This window comes from Hypomesus transpacificus, unplaced genomic scaffold, assembly GCF_021917145.1.
Source record: "Hypomesus transpacificus isolate Combined female unplaced genomic scaffold, fHypTra1 scaffold_61, whole genome shotgun sequence".
Lineage (NCBI taxonomy): Eukaryota > Metazoa > Chordata > Actinopteri > Osmeriformes > Osmeridae > Hypomesus > Hypomesus transpacificus.
In genome coordinates this window covers 968,487-991,303 of record NW_025814034.1, presented here as the reverse complement: position 1 = coordinate 991,303, position 22,817 = coordinate 968,487, and the positions used below count along the sequence as shown (strand labels likewise).

Sequence of the window (22,817 nt, the reverse complement as noted above, 5' to 3'; positions counted from 1 at the left end):
CCATTGTGTCCATAATCAGCAAAGAGGTTTCATTGCATATTATTAATGTCATTGAAATTACATGGTTATGTTTGCAGTGATTTATTGGGGGGGACAAGTCATATTCTTCCCAGGATTGGGGGGTCTGTGTCCCCCCTGGGATGTCCTCCCATGGTTTACTGTGACGTGTCCCTGCGTTAGAGAATAGGTACGTACGTTCGACTTCATGTAGCGCCGGCGTTGCCGGCAGCCACCTGCAGCCCGGCTGACGTGAAGCAGCCGATGGCATTCTCAGCTTCAAGGCAGCCGGCTGTCGGCGCCATAGATATATACCTATGGTCGGCGCCGCCGGTGCTGCATGAAGTTGAATCTACCTAATGATCGGGATATTCATTGTGACGGTGGTCTTTGCAGGATGAAAAAGTTCTGGTGTTGGGTCTCATCACATCTCTGTCCATCCTGTCACAGTATGGACCGTGTCCTCTCTCCCACCCTGCACTTCTGGAAAAGCCCTGTAGGGGGCGGTCACCAGCCCACACACATCATACACCACACACACAAAATACCACAAAACATACCAAACGTGAGGCACCAGGCTGCTGTCTGTCCACAGGTCTTGTTTATTCCACAGCAGCTGCATCAGTACATAGTTTACACTAACACACTACTCTCAATATAAAAACACCACAAGTATAAAAAATATTTAAATGATATCTGCTTGCTTGTCCAAAGAAGATACACTACGTAAAAACCAAAGTATATCACAGTAACTCTGTGTGTGTGTGTGTAACAGAAACATAACTCTCCAGTCTAGACAACAGCTAAAAGCAATTATGGCAACATGAATGCTAACCGTAGCATTTAGCTAGCTGAGACATCAACATGAATGCTAACCGTAGCATTTAGCTAGCTGAGACATCAACATGAATGCTAACTGTAGTTTAGCTAGTAATTATAGCAACATTAATGTTAACTGTAACCCTAAGCTAACAGTAATTATCGTAAACATTAATGCTAACTGTATCTTTTAACTTGCTTTACCTATAGCAACATTAACGCTAACTGTAGTTTAGCTAGCTGTAACAATAGCAACCTTAATGTTAACAGTAGAGCCAGACCTTAGGCCTGTTCCATAAAGAGAGTTGACCAAATTCTGAATAATGGAAAAGGCCCCAGGCCTCCCACAGCAACAGTAACACTGATCACGCCAGAAACCACACGGGTTAAAACAATAACAGAAAGGTTTCCACTAGGGAGCTAGCTATGGAGCTAGCTATATCTCCCAGGTTGCTATACACAGAAGCACCCATCTGGGTTACCCCCCCCTCCTCTCCACCCTCCTCCCCCTTGCGTCTCTCTTACTGCTCCTCTTCTCCCCCTGCCTTCTCCCCCTCTCCTCTGTTCTCCCCCTCTCCTCTTTTCCTTTCCTCCACCTGACTCATCCTCCTTCGAACCTCCTGCAACAGCTCCCCTCTCCTTCTCTCCCTCTCCTCCCCTTTCTCCTTTCCCTCCTCCCCCATCTCCTTTCCCTCCTCCCCTTTCTCTTTCCTCTCCTCTCTCTCCCTCTCTCTCTCCCTCTCCAGCCGCAGGGAGGACAGAAGGGCTGTGGGCAGAGGTTCGTCTTTCTCCCCCAGCAGGAACTCGTTTTTGAAGCGATGGTAGAGCATCGACGACTTGTCCATCACGGCCTGGCTGCCACGGAAACGACGCATCTGACACACAGACACACACACACAGTGAGTGTTAGATGACCAGTGTGAGAGAAGAGCACCTTACTGTGAATGGGATAGTTAATTGTGGGTGCTTAAAGACGTGTTAGGTGATTGAGCGTGTGGGTGCTACCTTGCGTAGCGTGGAGATGAGTTCACTGTGTCTCTGGACGTGCTGGGAGGTGACGTACAGCATGCTGAGCTGGTTCAGAGCCAGAACACACCTCCTGATGTCCTGGGGGAGGACACATCAGGCCTTTACACATGGGTGTGTGTAAGTGTGTGTGCAAGTGTGTGTGTAAGTGTGTGTGTGAGACCAACAGGGTTGTCTGTCTTCAGAGAGATCCTGATGTCTCCATGCAGTCGGTGCAGAGTGGAGTCTACAGCTGTCAGTCTGGGTGGAGCCTGCACACACACACTGGGCCTGACACACACACACACGTTAAAACACATCACGGGTAGGGTCATTATGGACATGTGCACCCTCACACACACACACACTCACCGAGGTGACTGTGAGTCCTTGATTGCCCTCTTCTCGGACAGCCTTTCCTCCTCTCTCCTCCTCCCCTCTTCTGCCTGGTTGGGTTCTCTCTCTTCCATCTTGTCTGCTCTCCCATCCTCCAACCTCTCCTCCTCTATGGGTTTACCGGTTGTTTTCTTACTGGCTGCTGAAGTCTCCTTACTATCCGTTTTCTTACTGGCTGCTGCAGTCTCCTTGCTATCCGTTTTCTTACTGGCTGCTGCAGTCTCCTTGTTATCCTTTTTCTTACTGGCTGCTGCAGTCTCCTTGCTATCTGTTTTCTTACTGGCTGCTGCAGTCTCCTTGTTATCCGTTTTCTTAGTGGCTGCTGCAGTCTCCTTGTTATCCGTTTTATTACTGGCTGCTGAAGTCTCCTTGCTATCCGATTTCTTATTGGCTGCTGCAGTCTCCTCATTATCCGTTTTCTTACTGGCTACTGAAGTCTCCTTGCTATCTGTTTTCTTACTTTCTGCTGCAGTCTCTTTGCTATCTGTTTTCTTACTGGCTGCTGCAGCATCCTTATTATCCGTTTTCTTACTGGCTACTGCAGTCTCCTTGCTATCTGTTTTCTTACTGTCTGCTGCAGTCTCCTTGCTATCTGTTTTCTTACTGGCTGCTGCAGTCTCCTTGTTATCTGTTTTCTTACTGGCTGATGCAGTCTCCTTATTATCCGTTTTCTTACTGGCTGCTGCAGTCTCCTTGTTATCCGTTTTCTTAGTGGCTGCTGCAGTCTCCTTGTTATCCGTTTTCTTACTGGCTGCTGCAGTCTCCTTGCTATCCGTTTTCTTACTGGCTGCTGCAGTCTCCTTGATATCTGTTTTCTTATTGGCTGCTGCAGTGTCCTTGCCTTTCACCTCCTTTCTGCCTGCTTTTAGAATAGTTTTTTTACTGTCCATTTCTGTTTTCTTGCTGACTGTTTCAGTCTTAGCATTTGTTTTCTTACTGACAGCTTTTTTCAAATCAATTTTTTTGTCAACTGGTTTCTTAACATTCAGCTTCCTGCTGTCTGTTTTCTTGCTGTCTGGTTCCTGAACAGCAAGCTTTTTTCTGCCTGGTTTGTTGACTGTTGCGTTCCTCCCAGCTGGGCTGTTCCTCCTGGAAGAGAAACAGATTTCAGCTGTATTCTTACTACTCAGTGAGTACTCACACACATAGACTGAGAGCTGGTCTTCAGGGCTGTGTGTGTGCGTGTGAGCGAGTGTGTGTGTGTATACGTGTGTGTGTGTACTCACTGAGAGCTGTTCTGGACTGTGTGTGTGTGTGTACTCACTGAGAGCTGGTCTGGACTGTGTGTGTATGTGTGTGTGTGTACTCACTGAGAGCTGGTCTGGACTGTGTGTGTGTGTGTGTGTACTCACTGAGAGCTGGTCTGGACTGTGTGTGTGTGTGTGTACTCACTGAGAGCTGGTCTGGACTGTGTGTGTGTGTGTGTACTCACTGAGAGCTGGTCTGGACTGTGTGTGTGTGTGTGTACTCACTGAGAGCTGGTCTGGACTGTGTGTGTGTGTGTGTACTCACTGAGAGCTGGTCTGGACTGTGTGTGTATGTGTGTGTGTGTACTCACTGAGAGCTGGTCTGGACTGTGTGTGTGTGTGTGTGTACTCACTGAGAGCTGGTCTGGACTGTGTGTGTGTGTGTGTGTACTCACTGAGAGCTGGTCTGGACTGTGTGTGTGTGTGTGTACTCACTGAGAGCTGGTCTGGACTGTGTGTGTGTGTGTGTGTGTACTCACTGAGAGCTGGTCTGGACTGTGTGTGTGTGTGTGTACTCACTGAGAGCTGTTCTGGACTGTGTGTGTGCGTGTACTCACTGAGAGCTGGTCTGGACTGTGTGTGTGCGTGTACTCACTGAGAGCTGGTCTGGACTGTGTGTGTGTACTCACTGAGAGCTGGTCTGGACTGTGTGTGTGTGTGTGTGTGTACTCACTGAGAGCTGGTCTGGACTGTGTGTGTGTGTGTGTACTCACTGAGAGCTGGTCTGGACTGTGTGTGTGTGTGTACTCACTGAGAGCTGGTCTGGACTGTGTGTGTGTGTGTACTCACTGAGAGCTGGTCTGGACTTTGTGTGTTCTAGAGTCCCTCCTGGAGGTCTTGCCAGCAGTCAGGAGACCCTGAAGAGATCTCAACACACTCTTCCTCCTCTCTGCTAGACGCTGCTTCCTCTACACACACACACACATCCCCCACACACACACCACACACACACGCACCACAGGCACCGTTAATGCTGTAGAAAGGAAGGAAGGAGAGAGGAAGAGGGAAGGAGAGATGGTGTCCTAACCTCCTCATCCACCAAGCTGCTCCTCCTCTTCTCTTCCTCTCCTCCTCCCTTCTCCAATGAGCAGGCCTGTTTCTCTCCTGTCCTCCCCTCCTCCAATGAGCAGGCCTGTTTCTCTCCTGTCCTCCCCTCCTCCGGGTCACGCTGCTCTTCCTTCTTCTTCTTCTTCTTGTCCTTCTCCTCCTCCCCTCTCTTCCTCTTCACCCCTCCGGCTGCTGGACCCTAAAGGAACATCTTACAGTTACACATTGTGTGTGTGTGAGAGTGTGTATGTGCGGGCGTGTGTGTGTGTTGTACCTTGGTCTTGCTGCCTACTCCAGGCTTGTGCTCGATCTCCCACATGCCCTCAGTGAAGCCCCGGATCCTGCCCCCCTGGCCCAGCCTGGCCTTGTTGCCCTGGTAGGGCACGATGTTGACCAGGGGCAGGGCGGCACTGGGACACACACACAGGATACCAGATAAAACCTCGGCAGTTCAAACTACATGGGTCATGTTTTGCTTTGGTGTTTGGTGTATAGGGTCAGGGGTCAGGATGCTCACGTCTGGTGGGTTCCAAAGAAAAACACAGGAATCTTCTTTTTGGGCCCTTCTTGAGCCTTGCATATCTGAGGCACACACATGAACACATTACAGTTCACAAACAGTTCTGTTCTGTGTGTGTGTGTGTGTGTGTGTGTGTGTGTGCACTCACCCTGGCTGGCCAGTAAGGGAAGCCTCTCATCTTGGCGAAGACAAGATCTCCAGGCTTGAACGGGTCAGCAGCTTTAGCAGGCATCCTGCTCAGACTGGTGGAGGGGGTGGAGATGAGGGGAGAGGAGGGGAGAGGGTGGAGATGAGGAGAGGGTGGAGATGAGGGGAGAGGAGAGATGAGGGGAGATGAGGGGGTGGAGATGAGGAGAGGGGAGGAGAGAGAGAAGAGATGAGGAGATGAGGGGAGAGGAAAGGGTGGAGATGAGGAGAGGGGAGGAAAGAGAGGAGAGATGAGGGGGAGATGAGAGATGGGGGTGGAGAGGAGAGGGGAGGAGGGGCGTGGGGGTTGAGTGAACGGAGGCATCAAGCTGAAGGATTGCAGCTTGCGTTTTGCAATATAACTATAATGCAAATATTCACGACAAAGCTTCATGGCATATCGTACTATCATAAAAAAGACTTGAGCTTTATAGCTGGCTGGGCACCACTGATACGACCACGGTGCACTGTGGCCAGGCAACGTTAACTTGGCTAACGTTAGCGCGCTGACATTTAAAGCAAGACCGCACAGAAACAAAACTATTAATGTTGCATGTTTTTTTTATATCGTAAAGCCAGTACGCTAGGCTGCATATGAGTCGCTTACCTGAAAGACAGTTAGTAAATAACGAGACAGATGTTGCGAGGAATCTAAGTACGGGCAGTTTTTACTAAAAACCTTGTTTCTTGTTGCCTGACAGCAATTCGTGCACATAGGGTTGCCAGTTTCTAGGATTTTATCCCCCTAATGAGATAATCCTGGCAACCCAGGATGCATCAACCGGTCAGCTAAAACACAAACATTAGCTGGGCTAAATCCACTGAACCCTAATGTCATTTTCCAACTAAAACATTATTTTTGGCAAATGAGACAAATTATAAAAAGGAAAACATTAATAAATATACGAGCTTGAGTTTGTCAGTTTACCAAACTGACTAGATGTTCGACCAACCCCAAGCCTCCGCTAGGAAAGAGGAAATGCGTAGACAAACAGTCACTAGGAAGCTTAACATGGCGTCAGATTTAAACGGTTCAAGAAGTATTTAGCAAGTAAGTACAATTTCAATGTTTATAAATTGAAGTTATTGGTATTTAAACACTTGATCGCTTTCGGGTTTTAGACATTTAACACATATTGGACAGCTTGTTCATTTTAACTGCGTTTTTATTGTTTAAAAATCCGTTGTTGACATTTGCCCGGCTTTAGCCAGACGACTGTACAGTAGAGAGTTGGCTGGCAAAGCAACGTAGCAGCCAAGCAACATAAGATCCCAAGGCGTCTTTCTCTCTCGTTTGTGAAAACGGGATAATTTAATCCCAGAGGAGTTAAAACGAGGAAAATAGAATAAATTCGGTAGATCACGAGCGTCATTAACACACACAGACCGAAATACAACATATTTAACGTCTAAAGTTAGTCTAAATCACCAAGCGGCTTGGTTTCCAAGGTAACCTGGGGTATATAACCCGAATTCAGTTTGCCGCTTGCAGGGGCAGAATCAGACAGCCTGATACAGTTAAATATCAACTATGCCGACTGAGGAACCCGTCAGTTCTGATCGTCGCCGAACACACAACCGGGACCAGCCTAGGCGCAAGCACAGCGGACGGCCCAAGTCTCCGTCGCTGCGGGCGACACATCCGCGAGCCGTGGTGAGCTCCGCCACGACCGCGGATGACGAGATCAACAGGTACGATTAGTTAGCAGCGAGAGACACCGGCGTTTAACGTCACTATCATAGCTAACGGTCACATCAACCACCGTAGATACCCGCTACCGTGAAGACCGATGTTTGATGCGGGGGCACGCGCTGTCATTCCCAGGGTGAAGGAGGTGGTGCCTCCGTGCGAGGAATGCGAGGCGGGTACGGAGGCGCTGAGATGGCGGGTGGCGAAGCTGGAGCTGGAGAAGCTGGATATGGTCTCCACACACAACCAGGAGGTACCCTCACTGTTCTAACACACAACCACGAGGTACCTCACTGTTCTAACACACAACCAGGAGGTACCCTCACTGTTCTAACACACAACCAGGAGGTACCTCACTGCTCTACTAGACCCTGCTGCTGTCTGGGCTTTGTCTACTGAGATGGACTTTCCTATCGTGTATTCTACTACACTGTAGTCTACTGAACTCCACCAAACCATTTAATTCTACTACACTCTAGTTAATTCTTCTGAACTCTTCTGAACTCTAGTTAATTCTTCTGAACTCTACTGAACTATAGTTAATTCTTCTGAACGGTACTGCACTAAACGCTACTGTCCTGTACCATGCTGTCCTGTGGGGGCAGGTGTCGGGGCTGCAGGCGGGGCAGGCCAGGCTGAGGGCGGAGCTGGAGCGAGGGGAGGAACAGCTGCAGGAGCTGCAGTACCAGCTGACCCTCACCAGGAGAGAAGCTGCATCATCACACCACCACACCTCCACCCTCACTGCCACCCTCACCTCCCTCACCACCCAGAAGCAGCTGCTGCAGGGTGAGGAGGGGGGGGGGGGAGGAGGAGGAGGATGGAGATGTGCTTGTTGTGAAGAATAGCTTTAATTGTGTGTGTGTGTGTGTGTGTGTGTGTGTGTGTGTGTGTGTGTGTGTGTGTGTGCAGAGCGTGCTGCGGAGCTGCAGCAGAGTGTGTGTAACCTGCAGAAGGCTCTGGAGATCTCCCGCCAGGCGCGGCAGGAGGACCAGCATGCCTTGCAGCAGGACCTGGAGGAGAGGGACCAGCTGGTGCTGAACGCCAGCGCAGAGAACACACACCTCACCGCCGAGAACACACGCCTACACACACTGCTGCAGGTGACACACACACACCTGCACACACACCTGCACACACCTGCACAGTGCTGCAGGTGACACACACACACCTGCACACTGCTGCAGGTGACAAACACACACCTGCACACACACACCTGCACACTGCTGCAGGTGATACACACACACCATACACACACACCTGCACACTGCTGCAGGTGATACACACACACCATACACACACACCTGCACACTGCTGCAGGTGATACACACACACCATACACACACACCTGCACACTGCTGCAGGTGATACACACACACCATACACACACACCTGCACACTGCTGCAGGTGATACACACACACCATACACACACACCTGCACACTGCTGCAGGTGATACACACACACCATACACACACACCTGCACACTGCTGCAGGTGATACACACACACCATACACACACACCTGCACACTGCTGCAGGTGATACACACACACCATACACACAGATGTAACTTTCAGTTCCCCTCTAGGAGCAGGAGGCTGTGCTCGGAGAACTGAAGAAGAGGCTGGAGGAGGGAGAGAGGGAGAGAGAGAGAGAGAGGGAGAGGGAGAAAGAGAGGGAGAGGGAGAGAGCTCGGAGGATAAGCAGTGATCTGGAGCTGATCACCGCCCGCGAGGAGAAGATCAGGAGAGACCTGGAGGTGAGGAGAGCCTCTCTCTCTCTCACACAAACACACACACCCACCATAAACACACACACACACACCATACACCCAGTCCCCTGTAAGCAGCTGTGTGTGTTGCAGGGGGCCCAGCAGAGAGTGAGGAGTCTGGAGGACAGCATAGAGACAGAGAGAGCTGCTCACCTGGAGACCAAGTTCAACTCTGAGATCATCCAGGTACACACACACACACACACATTTGTCTGGCACGTGTAGTTTTCAAACTTGACACTGGTGTGTGTGTGTAGCTGCGTCTCAGGGACCTGGAAGCAGCAGTGCAGGCGGAGCGTGTCGGCCAGCAGGAGGCGCTGTCCAGCTTACAGCAGCTCAGAGACACACATACACCCCTCACCCTGGAGAGAGACAGGTATACACAAGCCCGACTGAATTATCGGCAGGCCGATATTATCGGTCGATATTAGGCTTCTTCCAAACTATCGGTATCGGCATTTAAATGTAGGATAAATGAATATAAAAATTTAAAAAACAAACAGACGGACAAAACGCCCTTCAACCATGTTATGAGTGTTGGCGTTGCACAGTTTGTCCACCAGAGGGCACTCTACAACGTCCCTGTTGGCAACACTTGTTTTTAGAACACCATAAACCCTACAACCATCTGATCCAGCCAGATTTCAACAGAGTCTTAGGGAAATCTGTTTATGTTTTGTTATGCGTTTCTGGATAATAAAAAATAATTAAAATAATATATATCGGCCGATATATCTGAATTTGTATCGATATCGGCCTTAAAAATCCATTATCTGTCGGGCTCTAGTACACACACGCATCCCGCACTCTGGAGGGAGACAGACTGGCCCGTTACAACTCACACAACTGTGTGTGTGTGTGCGTGTGTGTGCAGGCTGCAGAAGGAGCTCCACAGCTCCCAGGCTGAGCTGCTGGAGGAGCAGAGACTACACACACAGCTCCTGGGTTCAGTGGAGAAGGAGAGGAGAGACGCAGCACAGCTGAGAGACCAGATCCTGGAGGAGCAGAGACTACACACACACACACGCACACAGCTGGACATGGTAACACACACACACGCACACAGTTGGACATGGTAACACACACACACACACACAGCTGGACATGGTAACACACACACACCTACACAGCTGGACATGGTAACACACACACGCACACAGCTGGACATGGTAACACACACACACAGGATGGTAACACACATTGTATAGCAAGTGTAAGTAATTGCAGTTGTGTGTGTGTGTGTGTCAGGTAGCCCGGAGGCAGCAGGAGGTGCAAGAGCTGTATGAGAGCAGCATCAGAGACACACAGCTGCTGCTGCAACAGCACACCTCAGACCAGCACACCTCACACCAGCACAACTCAGACCAGCACAACTCAGACCAGCACAACTCAGACCAGCACAACTCAGACCAGCACAACTCAGACCAGCACAACTCAGCATCACTCTCCTCAGGTCTGGCTGCCTGCCTGCCTTCCTGCTTGCGTGCCTGTCTGTCTGTCTGTGTGTCTGTCTGCCTGTCTGTCTGTGTGTCTGTCTGCCTGTCTGCCTGTCTGTCTGTCTGTCTGTCTGCCTGTCTGTTTGGCCGCTGCTCATACAGATGTAGAGGTGTGTGTGTGTGTGCCTGCTCTGCCTATGTGTATGAGTTACAGGTGTGTGTGTGTAACAGGTGTGCATGTTGTGTGTGTAACAGGTGTGTCATCCGTAGAGACAGGAGGAAAGCCATCTGAACTGATGGACCTGCTGAAGACCACTCTGACTACCTACCAGCACACCCTGCAGCAGACTAGAGCACAGGTTCACACACACACACACACACACACACACTCACACACACTCACGCACACATATTCTGTATTAGATGATTGAAATTAAATGTGTGTGTGTGTGTAGGTCCAGGATCTGCTCCAGCAGAAGGAGTATAGCCAGCAGCTGATCTCAGAACACCACAGGAGGATAGAGGTACTGTCACACACACACACACACACACACACTGCACCTACCAACAGACTGCTCCACTGACCTTTCCCTCCCTCCCTCTCAGGACTGTGGAACGATGCTGACTGGCTGTCAAGAAGAGGTGGGACGTTTGGAATCTGAGTGTTCTGATTGGATGAGCCAGAGCCAGAAGGCCCAATCAGAACTCCAGGTGGCCCTGCAGACCCTGGAGGAGGAGAGAGAGAGGAGAAGGGAGAAAGAGAGGGAGGAGAGGGAGAGAGAGGAGGAGAGAAAGAGGGAGAAAGAGAGTGCTGCAGGCGCACTGACCGAAGTTCAGAACATCACAGAACTCTACGAGAAAGACTCCCAGGTACACACAGACACACACACACGCTGGGAGTGTCCTGTGTGTATCATTTCATTAAGAAGGAGTGATTTAATGATCTCATCTGCTCTCACTGTGATCACATCTCCAGTACAATCACAGGTAACACAAGTTTGTTTGTGTGTGTGGTATGATGTGTGTATGGTATGGTGTGTGTGTGGTATGGTGTGTGTGTGGTATGGTGTGTGTGTGGTATGCTGTGTGTGTGGTATGGTGTGTGTGTGGTATGCTGTGTGTGTGGTATGGTGTGTGTGTGGTATGCTGTGTGTGTGGTATGGTGTGTGTGTGGTATGCTGTGTGTGTGGTATGGTGTGTGTGTGGTATGGTGTGTGTGTGGTATGCTGTGTGTGTGGTATGGTGTGTGTGTGGTATGCTGTGTGTGTGGTATGGTGTGTGTGTGGTATGGTGTGTGTGTGGTATGGTGTTTGTGTGGTATGGTGTGTGTGTGGTATGCTGTGTGTGTGGTATGGTGTGTGTGTGGTATGGTGTGTGTGTGAGCAGGGGAAGCTGGCCTTCCTCCTCTCTCTCTACCAGCGTCTCCTGGCCGGCTGTGTTCTCCTTCCTCACACGCACAGCATGCTGGGAAGCTTCTCCTGGGCGGAGCTCTGTGATGTCATACAGGAACATGTCGACACCCTGACCTCCGACCTCTCCCACGCCCACGACAGGGTCAGTGCGTGTGTGTGTATGGTTTAGAGCAGGGGTGTCAAACTCATTTCGCATCGTGGGCCACATACGGCCTAGGGAGATGTCAAGTGGGCCGGACCATTAAAATTATACCATACTCTGCTATAAATAACCAAAATATCATGTCTTTCTTCTGTGTTATCTAGTTTAATTGATATAAAGACCATATCGTATAAAGTCCGTCCAACCGCTTTAACAAGTAATGATCTCTTCGGTGGTGTAGTTGGTTAAAGCGTTGTACGACTACATATTGTTAATGCGAATCTGGGATCCCAAGTTCGCGCCCCAGTCCAGTGAATCTCGTACGATATTCTTTAACTTTTACTGTGAGAAAATGACATAATTCTAAAGGCCTACGGATGTATCACAACATTTTAATGTGTGAGCACTAATATCAGATCAAAATGAACACATGTAGCCTTAATTAAATATTGAATAACGTAGGGTAGTCTACCGTCGGAGACAACCACTACACCTCATTCAGCCAGTTTAAACGGCTGCTAGATGACGCTGTTCATTTTCAAAGCGCCGATAGTTCGGCTCTTTGGGCCGGCACAATCCGGAAGAAACCACCAAAGCTTTACAAGGCATCGTTCGCCCATCCCTAGTAGAGACCAAGGTATTAATTGATACCGTCTGCTGTTTTCAGTCTGTCTCAGTGATGCGGCTTGTCTTCTACTCTGATGGAAAGAGTGCGCCCCTTAGCGGATAATCCATGAATTGCAGCGAATTAAAAATATTAATTCCATGTCTTTTATGCATTTTTTCCACTTTCAAATTATCCTGCGGGCCTGATCGAACCTCCTTGGGGGCCGGTTCCGGCCCGCGGGCCGTATGTTTGACACCCCTGGTTTAGAGCTTGACCGATAAAGGATTTTTAAGGTCGATACCAATGCGAATATTTGGTGATCAGAAAAATCCAATATTCCGATATATAGGCCGATATATAATTAGTATTTATTTATTTTATCCAGAAACGCGTAACAAAACAAACTGATTTCCCTATAATTAGTTATTTGTAGTTTAAATTTAGTAAGGCAAGTAGGGTGAAGTGACTTGCACAAGGACACACAGACGGGAATCGAACCGGCACCCTTCTGATTAATAGCCCGATTTCCTAACCGCTCAGACATCTGACTCCTGTTATAATATACGAGTCATCACTAAAATAATATGATAATGCAGTTTAAAAATAAACTTGTTTGTTTTATTGTACAGAATAGAGGAACATCAAACATCATTAAAGTTCTGATTAATAAAATGTATAAAAATACAAACTTAAGATATGAAACTTCAAGTCTTGAACACAAACACAATTAAAAAAAAAATCATTTTGTCCATTATAAATGCAGATACCGATAGTTTGGAAAATGCCTAATATCGGCCAATAATATCGGGCTCTAGTATGGTTATTCTTTATATTCACAATATAAACAATCAGACATCTCTCTCCCTCTCCCCCAGGTCAGTCTGCTGGAGGGGGTGTGTGACAGGAGGAGTGAGTGTGTGCGTGAGTTGGAGCAGAGACACAGGAGTGTGTTGGAGACCATGAAACAGAGAGAGGACACCTGGAACACACACACACACCTGCTGGAACAGAAACACCTCACACACACCGCCCAGATGCAGGACAAGATCCAGGTAACACACACACACACCACCCAGATGCAGAACACTATCTAGGTAACACACACACACCACCCAGATGCAGGACAAGATCCAGGTAACACACACACCACCCAGATGTAGAACACTATCTAGGTAACACACACACACACCACCCAGATGCAGAACACTATCTAGGTAACACACACACACACCACCCAGATGCAGAACACTATCTAGGTAACACACACACCACCCAGATGTAGAACACTATCTAGGTAACACACACACCACCCAGATGTAGAACACTATCTAGGTAACACACACACACACACCACCCAGATGCAGAACACTATCTAGGTAACACACACACACACACCACCCAGATGCAGAACACTATCTAGGTAACACACACACACCACCCAGATGCAGGACAAGATCCAGGTAACACACACACCACCCAGATGTAGAACACTATCTAGGTAACACACACACACACCACCCAGATGCAGAACACTATCTAGGTAACACACACACACACACCACCCAGATGCAGGACAAGATCCAGGTAACACACACACCACCCAGATGCAGAACACTATCTAGGTAACACACACACACACACCACCCAGATGCAGGACAAGATCCAGGTAACACACACACCACCCAGATGCAGAACACTATCTAGGTAACACACACACACCACCCAGATGCAGAACACTATCTAGGTAACACACACACACCACCCAGATGCAGAACACTATCTAGGTAACACACACACACACCACCCAGATGCAGAACACTATCTAGGTAACACACACACACACACCACCCAGATGCAGGACAAGATCCAGGTAACACACACACCACCCAGATGCAGAACACTATCTAGGTAACACACACACACACCACCCAGATGCAGGACAAGATCCAGGTAACACACACACCACCCAGATGCAGAACACTATCTAGGTAACACACACACACCACCCAGATGCAGAACACTATCTAGGTAACACACACACACACCACCCAGATGTAGAACACTATCTAGGTAACACACACACACACCACCCAGATGCAGAACACTATCTAGGTAACACACACACCACCCAGATGCAGGACAAGATCCAGGTAACACACACACCACCCAGATGCAGAACACTATCTAGGTAACACACACACACACACCACCCAGATGCAGGACAAGATCCAGGTAACACACACACCACCCAGATGCAGAACACTATCTAGGTAACACACACACACACCACCCAGATGCAGGACAAGATCCAGGTAACACACACACCACCCAGATGCAGAACACTATCTAGGTAACACACACACACACACACACCACCCAGATGCAGAACACTATCTAGGTAACACACACACACACCACCCAGATGCAGAACACTATCTAGGTAACACACACACACACCACCCAGATGTAGAACACTATCTAGGTAACACACACACCCCACCATCATCTCACCCCCTCCCTCTCTCCCCCAGGTGTGTGTCTCCCAGCTTCAGGCCCTGCAGGACAGAGAGCGTTCCCTGGAGTGGGAGCGCTCGGCCCTGCAGGGGTCCTGCCTGCTGCTGGGGGGGGCTCTGGGGCCCCTGCTGGAGCGCTGCCACGCCCTCTCTCTGCTGGGGCGGGGCCTGGGCAGGGGGGCGGGGCTGGAGGGGGAGGTGCGCTCCCTGGTGCGGGCCCTGGGGGAGGAGGAGGGTGCAGGGGGGGGAGGGAGGGGGGTGAGGGTGTGGAGGAGGTGGGTGTGTGTGGTGTTGGCCGTGAACCGTATGCGGGCGCTGGGACGGAGGGCTAGGCTGCTGTTTAGACTGGCCACGCCCCCTGTGTGTGTGAGGGGGGGGGGAGGAGGGGGAGATGGGGGAGGGGGGGAGGGCAGGGGTGTGTGTGAGGTGGCTCCGCAGCCAGCATCTGTCCTCAGACATCCTGGAGGCCATGACACCACTGCGGGACGCCCTGGTACACACAGGTAACACACACACATAGATAACACACACACAGGTAACACACACACACACAGACAAGTAACACACACACTGTCAAGTTTGACATTTTAATTCAAGTTTAACTTCTTGTTCATTCTTCCTCCCCCCCCCCCCAGACTCTTCCCCCCCAGACGTTCTGTCTGCGGCCCGCAGCAGTATGTCCCGCCTCCTGGACCTCCTTCTCCACCAATCAGATGCCAGCTCCAGCCTCCCTTCCTGTGGAGGAGACAAGTGTTCCCTAGCTACCAGACTGGGCCGAGGCCTAGACCAGCTCAACACCAGAGAACACAGCAGCCAGGTGTGCGGGTGTTACCTGAGTGTGTGTGTGTGTCACCATTCAACTTCACAAAGTGCATCATTCTTAACCCAGTCTATCCCATCATGCATCAGTCCTTAGTGGCCACACTGCAACAGCACTTCCTGGTTTTCACCCAACGGCTGCACTCGGCTGAGGTGGAGAGGCGGGGCCTGCGGCTGGAGGTGGCTTGTCTGAGGCAGGCGGGGCAGAGCTCTGCCCCCTGCTGTCAGGACCCCAAAGACCAGGTGAGCTGTCCTCCCTGCTGCCTGACTACAGGACATCAAAATACATATTAAATGTAACCTTTCAAAGTAAAGTATTTTAGTAAGTAAAAATACTTTTTAGGTCAAAAAAAAAGTTTGTGTGCAAATTATGGACATTATTTTTCAACCTTTCAATAATTTATTTTGAAACCTTTTTGCAAATATATATTTTGGTTCAATCTAACCTTTTGTTTGGCAAATTATGGTGGAAAATATTTTTCTACCTTTCTATACTTTATTTTATTTAAACCTTTGAAAAAATAATAATATTGTAATTATGTATTGTATGTATATGTAAATGTATTACTTTTTTTTTTTTTTTTTTTAATTTTTCTTAAATTGTTGCCTACTGCTTTGCTCCATGATAGCCTTGTAGACTAGCTTACATGGGTTGTGCGTGAAGGAGGAGGAGGAGCGCCAGGAAATGAAAAAAGGCATGCAATGACAACAAATGTATTGATCAAAGCAACAAGCCTGGCTTTAAAATGTACAGATAGGTGTGAAAGTAAAACATAAATCTATTAAGTTCAGTAACAAAGTATTTGTACTACCCATCTCTGCTCATGAGCGAAACATAAAACATCATTTTACTGGACCCCATGACTTCCCATGCTTTACGATAGAAAACCCTGTGTGTGTGTGTGTGTGTGTGTGTATATGTGTGTGTGTGTGTGTGTGTGCAGGGGCAGGCAGAGCGTTTCCAGAGTGTGTGTTTGGAGTTGAGGAAGGCTCTGGACAGAGAGCACACAGCCCAGAAACTGCTGCAGGAGCAGGGCCAGGTACACACACACACACACACACATACACACACACCTCCCAGACTGTCCAGGTACACACACACACACCTCCCAGACTGTCCAGGTACACACACACACACACACCTCCCAGATTGTCCAGGTACACACACACACACACACACACCTCCCAGATTGTCCAGGTACACACACACACACACACACACCTCCCAGATTGTCCAGGTACACACACACTCTCTCTACCTCTCTCTGTCTGTCTCTCTCATATCTCTGTCTGCCCCCCTCCCACTGTCTCCAGAGTCTAGCGGAAGCGAAGCGGGAGGTCCGTCGTAAGGAGCAGTCGTTGAGGATTCTGGGTAAGCACCTGTCAGCGCTGCAGCAGGAGAGGAGGAGTCTGGAGGATGCCTTACACACTGCTACCAGGTACACACCTACACTACACACTGCTACCAGGTACACACCTACACTACACACTGCTACCAGGTACACACACACTGCTAGTAGGTACACACCTACACTACACACTACTACCAGGTACATACCTACACACCATACACACACTTCATCAACACACACAAGCACAGACCTCACACACAGACCACTACTGTGTATGATGTGTGTGTGTGTGTGTGCGTGCAGGAGTCAGGACTCCCTGGTCAGCTACATGAGGACAGCAGAGAGCAGGTACAGAGAGGTTGGTCTCCCTGTCTCACCTACCTCCTGTCTGTCTGTCTGTCTGCATGTCTGTCTGGCATGTCTGTCTGTCTGGCATGTCTGTCTGTCTGCATGTCTGTCTGCATGTCTGTCTGTCTGCATGTCTGTCTGTCTGCATGTCTGTCTGTCTGCATGTCTGTCTGCATGTCTGTCTGTCTGCATGTCTGTCTGCATGTATGTCTGTCTGCATGTCTGTCTGCATGTATGTCTGCATGTCTGTCTGTCTGCATGTCTGTCTGTCTGCATGTCTGTCTGTCTGCATGTCTGTCTGCATGTCTGTCTGTCTGCATGTCTGTCTGCATGTCTGTCTGCATGTCTGTCTGCATGTATGTCTGTCTGCATGTCTGTCTGCATGTCTGTCTGCATGTATGTCTGCATGTCTGTCTGCATGTCTGTCTGTCTGCATGTCTGTCTGTCTGCATGTCTGTCTGCATGTCTGTCTGCATGTCTGTCTGCATGTCTGTCTGTATGTCTGTCTGCATGTCTGTCTGCATGTCTGTGGGTCATCATGGAGAATTTCCCTGGAAAAAACACACATTTCTTGTCAACTTTCGTAAGATTGTATGATCTCTTACTTTGTATGTTGGAAGGAGGGTTTGCTATCGTTAGCTTGTCGGGGTTCTGTTGTTCTAGGTGAAGTTACCCCTGGTTAACATCTCATCCTTCATCCAACCATCACGGCTCCTCCTACTTCCTGTCTGTCAGTCTGACTCCTCCTCCTTTCCCCCTCCTGATAGGCCAGGGATAGTATCCTCCAATCACAGGGCTCTTTAGTGAGCAAAGACCGCCCCCTCCTGCTACCCAGGATGCATCTGGAGCCGGCGGGAACAGAGAGGATTATGGGAGGAGAACATGTGGTGGCATGCCAGGTACGGATGCACCCCACACACACACATATACACACACACACCCCACACACACACACCCCACACACACATACACACGTACCCTCCCTCACTCCTAACCCCGCCCCCTCTCTCTGTTCTCAGAGCCTATCGGCTACCTTCTCTGAGCTGTGGCAGGCAGCCTGCTCCAGGATTGGTGCGTTGGAACAGGAAGTGTCCGCCCAGAAGCAGCATGTGTCCGCCCTCAGGGCGGAGCTTAAGGACGCCTGCCTCAGAGAAAGCCTGGCCCTCGTAAGATTACATCATCACCACGCGCCTTCACACTCCAGCAGCATGTGAAGGACACCGTGTGTCACCAGCTCTGACACACACACCCCTCAAACACACACACACACTCACACTCCTCTACAGGGATGGTAGAGATGAGAGCAGATCACTGTGACAGAGAGCATCTGTTCTGAACTGATACATTTCTCATCAACAAGCAAACACACTTATTCATCTTACTACTACTGTAGCCTTCCACACACACACACACATTCAGCTACTGCAGGCTTAGAAGCCTTAAAGGGATGTCAGTCGTGGTCAGGTCTAATTTGGACACTCTAAACAGGACCTTGAAAACATGGAGACACCTATTGAAATCATCCCTTTATCCCTACTCCTGTCCTCTCTAAGCTCTGCTCAGGCCTGGATAGTGGCCTGTCTCCCCTCTTCCTCCCTTGCATGGTGGTTTAGGAACAGACTGATCATGCTAAAGAAGTGAAGGATGGAGGAATAATGTGTTGGCATGTTTCTTGTGTCTGTATGTGTGAACATGTGTGTGTCTTCATGTGTGTGTGATCATGTGTGTGCGTTCCTGCTCTGACCTCTCTCCTGTGTCAGGTGGCCGAGCCCCCCTCTCCTGACCCTGCCTCTGTCCTGCTGAGGGGGCCCCCCTCCTCCCTGCCCCCCAGGGCAGCTAAGGGCCCAAAGAAGCCCCCCAAGAAGAGTCGGACTGGGGCCATCAGGTCTCTGAGCAGGAGTTAGAGACCCAGCCCCCCCCCTGGAGGACCAGCCCCCCCCTGGAGGGCCAGCCCCCCCCTGGAGGACCAGCCCCCCCCTGGAGGGCCGGCCCCCCCTGGAGGGCCAGCCCCCCCTGGAGGAACAGCCCCCCCCCCCCTGGAGGACCAGCCCCCCCCCCCCCCCCTGGAGGACAAGCCCCCCCCCTGGAGGACCAGCCCCCCCCCTGGAGGACCAGACCCCCCCTGGAGGACCAGCCCCCCCCTGGAGGACCAGACCCCCCCTGGAGGACCAGCCCCCCCCTGGAGGACCAGACCCCCCCTGGAGGACCAGCCCCCCCCCTGGAGGACCAGCCCCCCCCTGCTGCAGCAGTGGACCAGGCTGCCTGTCAGACTGTTACTCACTCTGACAATAAAGTTAGTGAACCTTGTCGATGTGTCAGATATCCCTGTGTATACGTACCGCATCACTCACCCACACACAAACACACACTCAGGCTCCAGCCTGTCAGCATGGCTCTGCTCGGGGGCGTGTGACAGCACAGGTGTTCCTGTGTCACCTGTCCTACAGCAACCTGCCTCTGTCACCTGCCGATGACATCACCATCTGGCACCGCAAACGCTCATGACATCATTCCCACCTTCTTACCACACCTGCGTGCCTCTCAACCTGCTTGGAGAAAGACTTCTGGAATGTTCAAGAGCTCTAGAATGTTCAAGAGTTCTAGAATGTTCAAGAGCTCTAGAATGTTCAAGATTTCTAGAATGTTGAAGTTCTAGAATGTTTTGCTGAGCAGACAGACAGGGACACCCTTGAGAACCATGATAGTTCTCCCCTAAAGAGGGGGGGTGGAGGAGAGACTGGAAGAGAAGAGGGATGATGAACATGGTGGCAGAGATGCCAGCAGCTGTGCTGTTTGTGTGTGTGAGAGTGTCTGTGTGTGTGTGTGTGTGAGAGTGTCTGTGTGTGTGTGTGAGAGTGTGTGTGTGTGTGTGTGTGTGAGAGTGTGTGTGTGTGTGAGAGTGTGTATGTGTGTGTTTTGCTTCATCAGCAGATAGAAAGTAGTGATCCTCTGGAGTTCCAGTCAGAAAAGACATCCTGGTACCTAGAGACCACACACACACTCATACCTAGAGACCACACACACTTATCCCCTCAAGTCAGTAGGCTGATCAATACCTCCTTACACTTCTACATTCATCCTTTTCATCTCCGGTCCTCCCTCCATCCCTCTCCGGTAACGCTGTAATGCTCAACATAGCACCCCTCCCTTTCTCCTTCCCTCCTCCCCTCTACCCCTTCCCTCTCCTCTTCTGTGCTGCATGTATGATGACAGGGTGTTCATGAGACCAAGAAACCTTCAGCCAGTCTTACTGTCGACACACACTGACACACACAGACACACTAACACTCTCACACACACACACATGCTCAGATATGACAGACCCCTGTCGTAAATAATTATTCCAGTTCCCGTGTATAGTGAAAATAAATCAGAGTGTCGAAGTGAGGAAAATCCTAAGTCCGTACAAGTCAAAAATAAACTAAGTCCAAAGGTTGAAAATTATTCCAAGTGTAGACAAGTGAAAAATAAACTAAGTCCAAACGATGAAAATTATTCTAAGTGTTGACCCGTCAAAAATCAGGCTAAGTCCCAACAGATGCACTGAAACTCAGAGTATTGATGCAAAGGTTTATTCCAACACAGGGTAAAAAAAGGTATCCAAGTGAGTAAGCTCCCAAGAGCAGACTGTCCGTTTCTCTCCGGACAGTCCCTTTTATACTGTATTTTCTGCCTATTATTTGTGTCATTTTTTGCTATTGGTACAATACAGTTGGTCACAGATACATTATGCATCCTCACATTATTGGTACCTTTCTGTTGATGACCATTTCTACGCTTTGTCACCCAATTGGCCCCTATACTAGGGTTTCTGATTACAGAAGCTGGGTCACGTTGACATCTCTGTCCTTGCATAAATCTGACCATGTCCAGGCTCGTGTTGGGTGCACACTTATCTTGGTTTGGAGGAGTTTTCCTGCAGCTTGGCCTTATGTGTACGTTCTAATTTACGGCTAGGCCTCTGCATTCCTTAGAGTGGTACTCCCCTATCTTCCTTTGCTAAAACCAATGTTTCACACCTCTATTGTTTTTACTCAGTCAGAGCTTAGCATCACATTTCCCATAATACAACTTAGAGTATAATATAAGGAATAATTGAGACATTCACTTTTCAATTAGATAGTTCCATAAATGTAACCCATCTCCATCATTTTCAGCAGGGTGACGTAATTCTCTTCATCACCCCCTCCTCTCTGTGGTCAGTCCCAGATGAGCTAATCCAGACTAATCCACCTCTAGAGACAGGATCTGTTGAGCCTGGGATTCAGCAGAACAGATCTGGGTTCAACACTGACAGGATTAGTGTGAGTGTGTGTTCTGATCTCAGCTGGATGTATAGTTTAGAAATGACACAATCTGTGGTTCCACATTCTCTTGTTTAGTGCTTAGTGTAAACACACACTCTCATACCCACTCTAAGACACTCTCACACACACACACACTCTCCCCATGACATGGACAGTGTCTGAAGGATTAGAACGCTGTGTTTGATGTCACTGACCCCTAGAAACATCTACACTAAACATTTTTCTTTAGAAATCAGGTCTCAGCCTCTCCCTTTTTTCCTTCCACTTTCCCTCCCTCCCTCCTTCCCCTGCAGGACTCCGCCCCTTGTATCAGTTAGAACTCCAGCGCACCTGACGACGACAGAGAAGAGAGGAGGGGTGGAGAGGAGGGGTGGAGAGGGACTAAGAGAGGGACAGATGCTGCTAAATGTTGTCACTTATTCAACAATGGGACACCTTGTAGCGATTGTAAGTGACAGAAAGATGCAGGAGGGAGGGGGAAGGGGGAGACTAATGAAGGTAACATGCAAAGTTCCACTTTGATGAAATGAGCTCAGAGGAGGTGAAGAGAGAACAGCCAGACGAACAGTGAGGAGCCAGGATCAGATATGAACACAACGTTACTGATCTGTCCTGGTTATACACACTCATACACACGCTCTCACACAGTCACTCACACACACACACACACGCTCTCACAGACACACACACACAGTCACTCACACACACTCACACACACACACACACTCATACACACGCTCTCACACAGTCACTCACACACACTCAGGATAGTTAACTTTTTCAACCCACCCCAAAAGAGTTCAGTAGAAGTATGTCAGTTTACCGTAGATATCCAAACACACACACCAATCATCTGATATTTTAATTAACATGACATCAAAACCATGTTGTCCCAGATGACACAGATCCTGTCCAACATATCCTATCTTCATGTGTGTGTGTGAGGAGATTTAGGCAAGCAAACAATAAAGTGATCCAGGTCCCCCTTCCTCCTCTCTTCTCCATGTTCTATCTCATCATGTGTTCAGTGTGTGTGTGTGTGTGTGTGTGTGTGTGTGTGTGTGTGTCAGGGCATCAGGCCAAAAGCCCCACCGTCCCCCAGGTGAGATTGTGCCGTGTGTCTGGGGGGTCAGGGTTGTGTCCTGGGGGGTCAGGGTTGTGTCCTGGGGGTCAGGGTTGTGTCCTGGGGGGTCAGGGTTGT

General features: G+C 49.6%; 2 protein-coding genes across 2 annotated transcripts; one reads left to right on the top strand and one right to left on the bottom strand.

Annotated features, from left to right (window-relative positions):
• Nucleotides 1-1,505: 1,505 nt before the first annotated feature.
• LOC124465841 (PC4 and SFRS1-interacting protein-like) lies at nucleotides 1,506-5,934 on the bottom strand (the record flags this gene model as incomplete). Its single annotated transcript, XM_047017469.1, has 11 exons — nucleotides 5,825-5,934; nucleotides 5,180-5,273; nucleotides 5,029-5,093; nucleotides 4,786-4,921; nucleotides 4,666-4,710; nucleotides 4,492-4,578; nucleotides 4,254-4,372; nucleotides 2,194-3,306; nucleotides 2,010-2,112; nucleotides 1,822-1,923; nucleotides 1,506-1,691 (listed from the first exon to the last, which is right to left on the bottom strand). Coding segments are annotated over exons 2-11 (2,040 nt in total), but the record flags the coding sequence as incomplete, so codon positions are not given.
• Nucleotides 5,935-6,180: 246 nt separating this feature from the next.
• Nucleotides 6,181-19,277, top strand: LOC124465840 (coiled-coil domain-containing protein 171-like). The gene is made up of 26 exons (XM_047017468.1): nucleotides 6,181-6,268; nucleotides 6,696-6,909; nucleotides 7,043-7,160; nucleotides 7,513-7,696; nucleotides 7,820-8,010; nucleotides 8,498-8,668; nucleotides 8,774-8,866; nucleotides 8,938-9,056; nucleotides 9,555-9,723; nucleotides 9,929-10,133; nucleotides 10,372-10,475; nucleotides 10,572-10,640; nucleotides 10,723-10,986; nucleotides 11,503-11,670; nucleotides 13,153-13,329; nucleotides 14,809-14,957; nucleotides 15,063-15,138; nucleotides 15,173-15,293; nucleotides 15,426-15,607; nucleotides 15,700-15,852; nucleotides 16,554-16,649; nucleotides 16,924-17,048; nucleotides 17,265-17,319; nucleotides 18,077-18,208; nucleotides 18,329-18,475; nucleotides 19,070-19,277. Exons 2-26 carry the CDS (start codon nucleotides 6,749-6,751, stop codon nucleotides 19,211-19,213), a joined length of 3,573 nt encoding a protein of 1,190 aa, XP_046873424.1. The 5' UTR covers nucleotides 6,181-6,268; nucleotides 6,696-6,748; the 3' UTR covers nucleotides 19,214-19,277.
• Nucleotides 19,278-22,817: the final 3,540 nt, after the last annotated feature.